At 42.3% G+C, this 12,782-nt stretch overlaps 1 protein-coding gene across 1 annotated transcript in view; it reads left to right on the top strand.

Moving 5' to 3' along the window:
- Window positions 1-297: 297 nt before the first annotated feature.
- LOC104462801 (inter-alpha-trypsin inhibitor heavy chain H4-like) overlaps window positions 298-12,782 on the top strand; it is a gene marked incomplete at its 5' end in the record, with an annotated part of 13,982 nt that continues 1,497 nt past the window's right edge. Inside the window, 13 exons of the mRNA XM_010074903.1 lie at window positions 298-414; window positions 992-1,160; window positions 2,135-2,251; window positions 3,769-3,950; window positions 4,857-5,039; window positions 5,597-5,736; window positions 6,357-6,511; window positions 7,016-7,048; window positions 8,515-8,547; window positions 9,161-9,214; window positions 10,056-10,169; window positions 10,828-11,002; window positions 12,466-12,620. Coding sequence (XP_010073205.1) covers window positions 298-414; window positions 992-1,160; window positions 2,135-2,251; window positions 3,769-3,950; window positions 4,857-5,039; window positions 5,597-5,736; window positions 6,357-6,511; window positions 7,016-7,048; window positions 8,515-8,547; window positions 9,161-9,214; window positions 10,056-10,169; window positions 10,828-11,002; window positions 12,466-12,620 — 1,627 coding nt within the window. The remainder of the gene's footprint in view (window positions 415-991; window positions 1,161-2,134; window positions 2,252-3,768; window positions 3,951-4,856; window positions 5,040-5,596; window positions 5,737-6,356; window positions 6,512-7,015; window positions 7,049-8,514; window positions 8,548-9,160; window positions 9,215-10,055; window positions 10,170-10,827; window positions 11,003-12,465; window positions 12,621-12,782) is intronic.

The following is a 12,782-nucleotide window of genomic DNA, read 5'->3' as shown; positions in this document are numbered from 1 at the left end:
TGTGCTCATAGGTCATAACAAAAAGGTAACATAATACACAGTGATAATACAGAATCATAGTACTTATGGCACTGAGGCATATAATATATATGTATGCTGTCCTCTTGTAATTTGCTCTCTACAGATAGTCTTGCTTCCAGCTAGGAAATACATTTTAATAGTTCTTTGATTTGGGCTTATCTAGAAGAACAGGATGCTGAGCATGCACCCCTCCTTATTGCTATGCCAGAACTCTAAGGTGTGATGTTTATTTATTTAGATGTAATTTTATACATGATTTCACATTCTGTATTTCAGATTGTCAATGGGTATTTTGTGCATTACTTTGCACCCCGTGAAATGCCAGTGTTTCCAAAAAATGTCGTCTTCGTTATAGATCGAAGTGGCTCCATGGCAGGTAGAAAAATTGAGCAGGTAATGTACCTCAAAGTGCTGACCTCTGCTTGCATCAGGTACACACACCAGCCTTTCGATGAAGTGACTGAATTTCACTTTTGAAACATATTCTGGTTTTGTACACAGCAAAGTTTCCAGACATACAGAAATGCTTGGAAATACGTATGTACAGATTTAAGCTGTTAAAGAGCCACACTTTGAGATGCAGATATTCTCATGGATATCAAACATTAAGGCAGAGAGCACTTTTTCTGCCTCTATCTTTGCAGAATATTTTGCTTCTAATTTTTTTCTTCAACGAAGTTTAAATAATTAATTTGTCTGTTTTACCTGTATTGATCCCTGTGCCTGTAGCTTTGCTAGAGAAGAGACAAGCCTGTTACAGCCCTCACAGCTGTTTTTTGGTGTCTGTAAGTTAAGTGAATCAGCCATTTCTGATGGTCACAACCTGAAAAATAATATTAGGACTGATGAAGGGTATTGGGCTGCATCTTGAACAGTGCTGTAGAGAAAGGCCCTTTTTACACTGCAATTCCAGTCCCAGTTCTGGCAAAGAAGTAAAATATTCAAAGTGACTGTTTTCTCCTTGGAACAGACAAGGGAAGCCCTGTTGAAGATTTTGCAGGACCTCCGCCCAGAAGACCACTTCAGCTTTATCACCTTTAATAGCAAAGTGGCGGAGTGGAAGAGCTCTTTGCTGCAAGCCACTGCAGAGAACGCGGCAAGTGCTGCCGGATTCGTGCAAACCCTGTCTGCTAGTGGAGGTACAAGGCACCACGCAGATGCTTGTAGCCACAAACATGCACCCAATATAATATATTGCGTAGAAAAAAAATATTATTTTTATGAGTCATACGGTGCCACAGAACTGCCATCAGTGCTCACAAACAAGTTTTTAATACTTGTGAGTGCTGAGTGGGCTAGAAAGGCTGGTTATGGGAATGGATGGACTGGTGAGTACATCATGACATGGAGATACAGAGAGATGGTTACATTTGCATCTACGCACTGTACAAGACACTAAGTTTTGTTTCAGGTTTTTGTAACAGAGATGGCTGGAAGATTTCGCGATAGTAAATTTCTTCCACAGAAAAAATTGCATTTCACTCAACAATTGACAGCAACGTGCTGATTTTTTTTAATATCGAGGGTCCTCTTGTAAAATAAAATGCATCCAAAGGTATACTCCCTTGTAAGCCACACTACAGAAATAAAACAGTCAAAATAGGCATGAAGCATTTCAATTGCCACATCACTCAGTGTGCTTAGGCTTATTCTTTTGTTTCGAGCACATTTAAAAGACTATTTCTCCCACTAGTGTTATGCTGTTAGTATTTGTGTGGGTTTTCTTATCCCAGGCACTAACACCAGCAAAGCCCACCTGTGCCCAGCTCTTTTCTTTGACTTCTCAAATAAGGCTAGGAGCCATGTCTTAAACACAGGTTAACAGATGACAGTGTGTTTACTTAAACACTTTTTAATGGCTCTAGACATGTTTGTGTTTCCCATGACATACGTGTGGAAAGTGCTCCCAAAAGAATACTCCAGTGTTGCCACTGCACTATAACACACTGTAATTAAGCCCAGTAGGCTAAACCCCTAAATCCTCATCTCTCTGAAGGATTACTTCCTGCAGAAAGCTTTAAACAACTCTGCAGGGCCTCTGCAGATGAAGCGCACCAATTTCTTCAGATGATTATCCCTTTTTAGGTGAGTGATGCCTGCTTTCTCGTTACAGGCACGGATATCAATCGTGCTCTGCTGACTGCCGTAAGCGTGCTGGATAAAGCTGAGAGGCTGCCAGAACGGAGCGTCTCCATGATTATTTTGCTGACAGACGGCCAGCCCACTTCTGGTGAGTAAATACTAGCCTCAGTCCTCTCTCTCCTTGATATTTTTATCTTTTACATTTGCATTCCAGGTGTTGATAGACATAGGCTGTGTTTCAGAAGAGCTTTGGTAGAAGCAGGCTGGGCTATCGCTGGATCTGTGTCGGAGAAAGGATGATAATGAGTGAGCTCTGGCAAAGGCTGTAAGGAGTGATGGCAGAGTCTGCCTGCCCGGGACTACACGTCCTTTAGCTGGGAACTGTTTTGCTAAATACCATGGGCTTCCCATTTTATAAACTCAAGGGAATTGTTGGAGATACTCTAGGCACAGCTGAAACATGAAAATAAAATACTCAGAGCTCAAACATGGACATTTTGCATTATGTATGACCCTATTTGAGTAGTATTGCTTATATTTCTTCATCCTCCTTGCCCCAAACTTGAGATATTTTCAAGGTGCCTCTTGTTTTGTATTCTTTTCCGTGTTTAGCTCTCACCCAGTGATCAGCTGTGATAACACAAACCAGAGGGCTGAGATAGAAATATCGGGTTAAATAAACAGTAACTCCCAATGCAATGGCACAGATATCGCTTGCTCTGAACAGGAGTTTGTCTAAGTTTTGTGTGGCACCAGCATCTCTCCGAGGCCAGCAATATTAATTCAACTGTAAGCCCTCTGATAAGATCAGTCTGCCTTTCAGATCGTGTGATCTGTACTGCTCTGGGGTTGCTTTTTTAGTTGGGGTTTTTTTAAATAAAATCCAGCCCACAGTGCTGCCTGCTCAGCACAGCCACAGCGAGTCTCAAGTACCCCCGAGCACACTGCACATGCACAAGTTACCTAGAAACCAGGCCAGGATGGAGCACCAGGAGAATACCTGCGGTGTTACTGCGTACACTGCCTTCCTCAGCAAAGCAGGCTGAAAAGGGAAAATCTGAGCTGCTCCCATGATGTTGCTACAGGCAGGGACAGTTCCTGGCTGGAAAAGGTGGTAGAGAAGCCCGTAATAGAGGGCCATCAGCAGCTCTTCAAATGGCACAGGATGATGGTGTGAAAATCTTTTCCCTTTGTCATGCAAAGGGACTGGGAGAGAAGCCTGGCTGAGTTAATTTGCAGTTTCTCTGAATTACCCCACCATCCAATCCATTCTTCTCTGAATTCATGCACATAATTTTTATGACTGGTACTTGTCTTCCCAAAGCTTGATCAAGTGTTGCTGCTGTTAACCTGCAGTGTGTGTCCCTTTTGTCCTAAAAACCACCTCTTGCCCTCGTAATCTTGTAAAATATTTTGCACTTAATGATGACATGAGTAGAAGTTAGTAAAAGTCATTAAGGGGGAGAATCAGGTTCTGGTACTCCAAATGCAGAGTGGTGCTTTTATCTCCAATTAAATTAACAGAATTGTGTTTCATATTTTTTTTATTTTATTCTGAGTTATTTTAAAAATACTTAAAGCAGAATTTTCCATTAAACGAGTTGCTGTCTTTTCATACTTTAACAAAACCAACCAAACAAGGGTATGTTTTTATTTCAATTACAGGTGAGAGTAATGTGGAAGTAATTCAAGAAAACATTCAGAAAGCAGTCAGTGGGAAATATGCTCTTTTCTGCCTTGGCTTCGGGTTTGATGTCAGTTATAAGTTCCTGGAGAAAATGGCCCTAAGCAACGGGGGAATAGCACGTCGTATCTATGAGAACGCCGATGCAGCCTTGCAGCTCCAGGTCAGGACTAAGGACAGGCCAAAAAAGCCATCTACCAGCTACGGCTTATGTTTAGTCTTAGCAGCAAAATCATAGATTTTTTAGGATAAAGAGTTGGGTTTGAGTTTTTCTGTTAATTTTGGGGAGGGAGGAAAGCAATTTTGGGGTGTCTGAGAGTTTGTACCCTATCCATGACTCAGAGTTAAAGTCCTCCTCAAATCTACTGCATTTTGACAAACCTGGAAACTCTCACATTTCTGTACCTCTGCAAAATGACAAATTGTCTAGGGGAGGTGATGGTGGGAAAACTTCCATTCTTGGGTCCAATTTCAAACTGCTTGAAGTACCACCAATGGGATCTGTTTGTTAGGGCTTCCCTAAAACCAGCAGGTAGTTTGAGGCACCTACAGGCAAACTGGCTCTGCAGTACCACCAGCCTGGGGCTTTCCCATCCAGCTGGAGAGGGTTTATAACCTTTGGGACCTTCTCTTTTTTTGGGAAGGTACTTCTACCTGTTTTGGCTGGATGTGCAGGGACTGAATTTGCTTAACGCCCACCCCAGTCCAGAAAGAGAAAGATTAAACCTCAGGATTAGTCAAGTTTAAAAAATCAGATGTGAGAAGTGGCTAAAGCAAAACAGCTAACTGGGTGGGGATGGTGATAATGGGGATGCTGTTTGGGTACTTGAATTACCAGGGGAAGTGCAGTTTATACGGCATCGCCAGCCTGGCTCGAGGATGTGTGCTGAACCTTGGGGAGAAACTTTTTTTTTCTGTTTCTAGGTTTGCAGCAGTCTTACACTGCTGAAGAAAAAGCTGTGCTCCTTTCTTTTCAAGGGGGTTTTAAACATTCGGTGTATTGCTTTGCATAATTTTGCAGTCATTTGTGCACTCTCTCGTGCTCTCTCTCTCTCTTGCTTCTCTTTAGGGCTTTTATCAAGAGGTGGCTACCCCAATATTAATGAAAATTGAAATGCAGTATCCAGAAAATGCCATTGAGGGATTAACCAAGAACAATTTCAAGCTGTTTTTTGAAGGATCTGAAATTATAGTATCTGGAAAAATTAGCAACGAGCTTGATCTTTTACCAGTAGAAATTAAAGCTCAGTCAGTAAGTGCTTAGTTTACTGTGAAAAATGTATCTCCCTTTTGTCTTTTTTGGTGCAATAGGAGACTTCAAGAAGTCTTGCATGCAATATATGTTATCTACTTTCGGGTATTTGGCTATTGTCCCATTTTAGGAAAATATTTGAGAATTCAGACAATTTCCCCCTCCTGAATTTGCCACAAAAGTAAAAGCTTGAAGTATATCCACAAATAGGCAAACAGCAATTTTAATCCTTTCAAAAACATATTTTGGCCTTTCAAGGTTTTCTAGGAAACTGGTTTGTGTTTTTAGAATGAAGAAGGAAATATTAATTACTCATCTCAAAAATGCTGAAATAGAACAATTTCATTCCCTCATTTTTCAACATTGTTTTGAGTCCAGAAATACATATACAAAATAAATGTTCTTTGCTAGTTTGGAGTTGCATTTTCCAATGGGAAAGGACAAAACTGAAGTACAAAAAAGGAACTTTGGTACTGAAAGTTTTTCTTTTAAGTCTAGTAGTGTGACGATAGAAGGCTGGAACTGCTCTTCTGATGGTCAGTTTTCTCCCACTTCAGCATGCTAGTGACTTGATTCTTAAAGAAGAAGCAAACGTCAAAGAGAAGGAGCAAGTATTTCAAAATCAAAGTTACATCTTTGGAAATTTCATAGAGAGACTGTGGGCTTACTTAACCATTCAACAGCTTCTGGAAAAATCGTAAGCTATTTTAATGTTTTGTATTACAAGTTTCTAACTTCTTAAAATACAAATTCCTTATTTACAAGTTATAGGATCAGAAAACAAAAAGATATAGAAATATTTCTGCAGATAGTGTTAAAAACATAGTATACTGGAAGAATACTACATTACAGTATGAGGAGCATGAGGTGCCTGTCAGTTTGTGATAGTGCTGTATCATTAAATGTATACATGTATACACATATGAAAACATAAAATACTCTTCATGACATTACTATGAAATAGATTTTAATTGCCTGGATTGTGTTGAACTGCTGTTACACATCCAGAAATATTGTCTATAGAGAAGTGAATGGCAATAGCTAGTAAAGAGATCAATAAGGACGTTGATGAGACATTTCATAGATCATGTTTCTATTATTTTTATGTATTTGAACCATACATAGGCTCCAGTGTTGCAAACAATTAAGCAGCTCCATAATTTCATGGACATGAACAGCTGAGTTATCCCAATAAGACTACTCACCCTTCGATAATAAAAACTATCTGTTGAGACACAGCTAATATGAAAAAGAATCTGAAAACTACCTGCTCATAGTCTCTATATGTTATTTCTTCATCATTAACACAGACTTTAGTATTTCAGCACAAGAGGAGGAGCAGAAAACCCTGGAGGCACAGGCCTTGGAGCTGTCTCTGCAGTACAGCTTCGTTACCCCCCTCACTTCCATGGTGGTCACCAAACCCGCTGGCCAGCAGCAGACAGAGCTGGCAAACAAACCCACCGAAGCTGGTAAATGGGGCAGCGAACAGCCCGCCCGAAATGTGTTGTTGTTATTGGTGATTTGTTGTTGACTTCCAGTATAGGCTCATTTTATAGTGATGGGACATGGTAGTAAGCCACAACAGAGACAGGAGTTCAGGGATTAGCCTCGTTTCAAAATAAAACATACAGGATTTTTTTTTAAAGGTGAAGTGGTGAAATGGGCACTACTATTGAAATGGAAAACAATTTATTAACTAAAAGTGATGTAACAGTTGTTACTCAGCATCCCTGCCACTGCAAAGGGATTCTGCACCTTTATGTGTAGCGTTAAAGTGGAAAAATGAATGCAGGGGAGGAAAGCATGCCATCGCTAAGAGTCTTGCACGTGCTCTATCTACCTATCCTTTAACACAAAGAGCTCTTATCACCTGAAGCCCAACACCCACCTGTCCCAGTTTTCTGGTTTGCACATGAGTAGAGGAATTCAGTGTTGACTGTATGACACTAATCTGTTCTTCTTCCTTGTGTTAGATAATGAGAAGCCCAGCAGTCTTCCAGTAGGAGGTAAATGTTTTCCGCTTTTCCAGTAGCATATTTCTATAGTACTCTAATGAGAAAAAAGAAAAGAAAAAAAAAACCCACACACACAAAAAAGAAGCTCGTGGTGGTTGTTCTAGAGAGGCAAGTAGGTCAGATTTGGAAAAATATATGAAGCAAAACATAAACAAGAACTGACAAGGTCTGTGCAGAGTTTGGGTGGATAATGTGGTCAAAGGGAGAAAATCTTCCATCCAGAAAGTCTTGAAGGCCAAAATTGTCTTTACAAGTAGTTCTTCAAGTGAATGGTGCTAATGATGTTGTCTGCTTCTTCCTACCACGTGTGAAGCATCTGTCAAAAAATTAAGCTCAAGATATTTTGGAATTACTTCTGAGGATGGCTTAGGTATTTTTTTCCTTTTTGTTTGGAAATAAGAGATGTTTGAATATTAATTTTAAACTTCCAGCATTATTAGTCTGACAATTTCAGCTATGACAATACACCACAGTAGCAATGTTTTTATAGGTGCAGAGCCCTCGTTTTGGTCTATCACAGAAATATATTGAGGGAATTATAATGCTGCCCCGTCTCTGAAGGTTATCTATTTCAAAGTGGTGTTGGGGAGTTTAACAGCAGGAAACTCCCTGACCAGAAGCTCAGGGGACACGCAGGGCTTGGCACTGCCCTTCCCTTAGAGCTCCCTTTGGCTGCAAGAGAAGTGTTGGTGCCACCTCTGCAGCACGCCCTGTTTCCGCAGCAGGCGCCAAGGGGTGATGGTCAGGCAGGCACGGCTGCTCCAGGGTGCAGGGATGTCCCCCAGGATCAGGGGTTGGTGCCCACCAGAGCATCACTGAGCACCGTTGCTCTCTGTCGTGACAGACCAATGCGACTGGAGCAGCCAGGGAGGAGAAGGGGCAAACAGGATGCTGGGCTGCTGGGACCACAGGAGGTTTTGATGTGCTCTTTTGGTTGTTGTTGCAGTTTCTCATGTTGAGCTCATCTGATTTTTGGCTGCCAGGAGCAGCTCTCGCCTGGAGCCTCAGGGCTCCAGGGGCACCGTGTGTGAGCCTGTGCTGGAGCTGTAGCTCGGCACAGAGCCGGTCCCTTTACAGAGCTGCCCATGCCTGGTGCCCCCTGCCACCAGAAGCACCCACCCTCGCACTGGGGACAGGCAACCACCACTGCCCCCCTCCCCATCCCCATGCACAAGGTGGGTGGGTGAGGCCCCAGGAATCTAGCAGGCAAGCAAATCCCTTTTTGCAAATCCCTTCCTCACAAAATTCTTAGTTTTTGTCCATTTCCATCCTTGGGCTGGAAACATTTTCCAGGGATCAGTGCTCATGTCCTGTGGACTTCATTACTGCAGATAGTTTACTTTGGGAAAGGAAGATGGATGCAGCTGGTGAATTACAGATTTGATGTTTGAAACACTCCCACAAGGTATGTAATACCATCACAAATAAAGTACAGACGCTCTCTTTTCTTTCTCCAGATGCTTATAGACTGATGGGTGGATCACCTCCTGGTAAGTGGTCCTCCTTTGTTTTTATTCAGAATAATTTTATAAAGTTTATTTCATATGTAGGTTCAGAGCAGCATTAATAAATACATTTTGATTGTGGATGCCCACTTGATGTACAATTTAGTTCTTATTATATCATTTTCAGTCCACAGTTGTTTTATGATAAACTGTAAACTTTTGAAAGCAATCTAGGTCCCTTTTCAGAAATAAAAAATTATTATACCTCCTGAAAATAAATGTGAAAGTTCTGAACAAACATATATTAGTAAGCTGAAGGAAATGGGTGTAAAAAAATAAATTAGTTTAGCAGTCCTGGGGTTGGCTGTGTAAAGCCAAGGTGAGGCACAGCTGACCCCAGGATGACAACGCCTGTCCTGCAAGGAGGAAAACACGGGGTACTGCACAGACAGAGCTCGGCATCACCGCCAGCTGCCTGAGCACGGAGCAGGGAAGGCGCTGGCTGCTGCCTGCATGGGATCCACACGAGTGCACGGGGTCTGTATCCAAAAAATCAGCGGGCAATGAGTGGGAGGGATTCCCTGCTTTAAAGGGTGGGGAGGGAGACACAAGGCATGACCCCAAACCAGTGGCATATTGGAAAAACCTTTTCTTTCAGGTCGATGGCTCTCTGGGTCCCAATCTGGCAGCAACAAGAAGCTGTCGTCAGCAGGTAGTTATTCACAGCCGTGTGTGAGAGGAGCTGGGGTGGGTGTGCTGGGTTCAATGCTGCATAGTGGCTGTTGAAAACGCAGCTCTAAACCCTCCCGCAGCCCAGGCAGAGCATGCCCCACTGGCATGGTCGATCCTAAGAGAAATAGGCACTGGACGTTGTGCTTTTTTCCCCATAAGGACATCTTGTTTTAAGCAGATCTCGCCACAGAAGTCAGTGAAGTGCTCTGCTAAAAAGGCTTTGGTCACTGTATTCACCCTGGTTAATTAGCCAACTTAGAGAAAAATGTTTCATTAAACTCTTCTTACTAATTTTAAGTATTTCAGTTGTCAGGCTAAGAGACAAAACAAGAGCACAACCTCATGGTAAGTAATACATGTGCCAGTCCCATTTTAGTAAACAATTTAACTGTAAATTACAGTTTTTCATTAATGTTTTCTCTGCATCAACTCTATGAAAACTCTTTAGCTCTTCTTGCAAACCTTGTCTGGTTCCTTCCACATAGTGAAAAATATCCCTGTATCCCATGAGAAAGCCTCTCTGGCTCGAGGGTATAACCACCAACAAAAATGTACAACAGATCTTCAGCCTCAGCTTTTTTAAGACCTTGTTGTCCTTAATAAACTCTTAAGTTTAAAAATCTGTTGTTTTCATGCATATCAAGATGCTGTGTCTGGGTGTGCTTTTCAATAATTATTACTGTGTTGATTTTAATAATTCTATTCTAAAAAAGCTATAACTAATATTTTAGGTATACATTGATTAAGTAAGTTTGCTGTGCCTGTCCAAAGGGCACAGGCTAGACTTCTCTTTGCATGCTAACATTGTTCTGGCTTTTCAGCTGATGAATATCCGCAGCTGCTTGTGCAATTACCCAAACAAAATGAAATCATCTGTTTAAATGCTGATGGAAAAGCACAGCCCTCTCTCCACCTGCTGTCAGATCCAGAGCAAGGTGAGTGAGCCAGATTGCCCGCGACACCACAAACAAGGGGAGTCCTTTGGTCTATGAGAGCAGTTGGTGCCTTTGGGAATAACCCACTTTTGTGAAGGGCCAAATTGTACCTGCTGCCTTACAGTGACTGGAGACGCTGTGCCTCATTTTTCCTTTCTATGAGGCAATATTAACTGTCACTGTGAACAGCTGAGGGCACTTCTCATGGGTTGTGGGTCAGCTCCTGTCCTCATGGTGTCATGTCCATGGCATTAAGGCTTTTCCCCTGCCCAGCCCTTAGGGTCTTCTGAGGATGCAGAGATCTTAAACCCCATGGTCCCTGCATGCTAACAGAAAGATGCACACCCTTAACATGATGCAGTTTTTCTGTGGTCCTGTGCTCAGAGGAGCCCTGGCCCCAGGCACTGGTTGTCACCTGCTCTGATGATGGAGCAGAGCCATCTCTGCCAGAGGAGGTGGTAACATGAGGGGAAACCAACTCTGGTGACCCCACCACAGCCTGGGGGCACATGGAGCAGAAATCTGGGGTACTGTGCCCCCCAAAATGAAATTCAAGGCCCTGAAGTTGTTTCAGCAACAAAACTGAAGCAGTTTTATTAAGATCACTCATACTTTAAAAGCACAGTCACTTGACAAATTTGTGTCGACGTTATTAAAGGACTCACTGTGACGGGGAAACTTGGAGACAGAATAAACCACTTTGTGCAGTTTGATATTAACTATGTGAATCCCCCTGCACGAATCCATGTCTCCACGGGTGAAATCATCCTGAGCCACAGTAATGAGAGCACTCAGCTGCCGTGGATGGAGTCAGCCACCACCGCTGTCCAGGGGTAAGAAACATCACCCTGTACTTTCCCACACTTGAAAAAGTGTCAGATCTTTTTTCATCCAGGTGTCCATTTTCACATGTGCTTCAGGTAAGTGTTTCCAAATGCCCTTATCCAATGAGTAAATCGAAGAAGCAGGGTACCTTCGCAGTCCCCCATTTCAAATGCAGAGAACAAAAAAGGTTTGATGTTAATTCTCCATGCCTGTGTAAGAGAATCAAAACAACTGTACCCCTAGCCCACCCTTCTGCTTCGACATCAGAGGCAGATCATCTATTTTCCAAAGAAAAGGACCTGCTGTGGTGCATAGTGTCCCCTGTGCCATCACCGAGCAGGCGGCCACCAGAGACTTTGTGTTCCTCCAGCCTCAGAGCAAGTACTGCAAAGTGATGGCTTTGACATTTACTGTCTCTTTTATACACCAGTTGGCTCCATGCAGGCTGAAGTTTCCTTTCTCCTCAGTTTTAGCAATAACTCACATCTGGGCAGCTGACATTTTTTACAGGAAAGCATAAAGTGTTAGAATAGCTGTCTGTAATTAAATGCCCGCCTCTGGAGAAAGGGTGCTTCGAATGTGGACTGCATTCGTGCGACTGATGAGAGTGGGATCCTTCACTACCCCAAGAGCGAGCTGAATGTAGCTAGATCCACCAGCTTTTTTGCGTTGCTAGAATAAATCTCTGGGAGGATCTGCTGCTGGCCTGGGGCAGACGGGACACACAGCACTCCCTCCCTTAGAGGCAGTTCTAGACAATAACAGAAGTCCTGAAACAACTGCTTTTGATTAATTTTGTAAACCAAACGGAGCCAAGAACATGCTGGATTTATGCCCCTCTATAATTTGCCATCTGCCAAGCAGAGCGCTCCTCCTGCTTCAAACCAGCACCCGAGCCCTTGCAACTGCAGCACTTTGTACACCAGCGCATGTGCGCACGTGGTTTTGTCTGACTTGGTCTGCAAGGGAGAAAAATTATGGTGGATGTTTGTGTTCTGCAAGCCCACCTGGGATTGAAATAAAATTAATGTGTTAGAAGAAAGGCAGGGTCTGAAAAAACTTGTGAAATATTCAAGAAAAAAGTATTTGACTTGTTCATACAATAGATTGAATTATTTTATCTAGTCTACCTTTTTTTCTCATTAAAAATGATGAAAAAAGTTTTCATTTTTTTCCATCCAAGTACTTCTTGTCATTATGGATAATAGGGTGCTTTCATCAGCAAAAAGTTCTCTGTTGGTGTATTTGCGTGTAACTTGATATGGGAAAGATCTGTTGGGCAGCATAGAGAGAAAAGATATGCTACTTAATATTTTCCAGCTTAAAAATAACCACCAGCAGACCATGAAAAATGCAATTGCAGAGACAAAAGGCAAAAATTAGATTATTTTAATTAATTCATGTCAGTTAGTTCAATACATATTCTTTCTTTGTATTCTTCTTGGAAATAACGTCATAATTTACTTCCTAGGCTGAGAGTCTCAGTTGAAAAGGAAAGGAGCATCACAGCATCATTGTCTGATACAGTCACAGTAAAAATTTCCTTTGTAAAGTTTCCAGATGATTTCCTTGGGCTGTATTTCTTGAACACCGACCGTTTTTCTGACAAAGTCAGTGGAGTTCTGGGTATGTATCATTACAGATGTGTACAGCGAAGAAGGATGATCTCGTAACTAAGCTCCTGCAGTGAGAACGTGGTGCTTTTTTTTTTTTGAGACACATCATAAGCCTTCATTCAGATTTTACTTCCCTGAGTCCTGACAAGCTCTGATGAAAACCAGTGGGCAG

The sequence above is a fragment of the Pterocles gutturalis genome, unplaced genomic scaffold, assembly GCF_000699245.1.
Source record: "Pterocles gutturalis isolate BGI_N339 unplaced genomic scaffold, ASM69924v1 scaffold50217, whole genome shotgun sequence".
NCBI classification, from domain to species: Eukaryota; Metazoa; Chordata; class Aves; order Pterocliformes; family Pteroclidae; genus Pterocles; species Pterocles gutturalis.
This window is presented reverse-complemented; position numbering and strand designations above follow the sequence as displayed.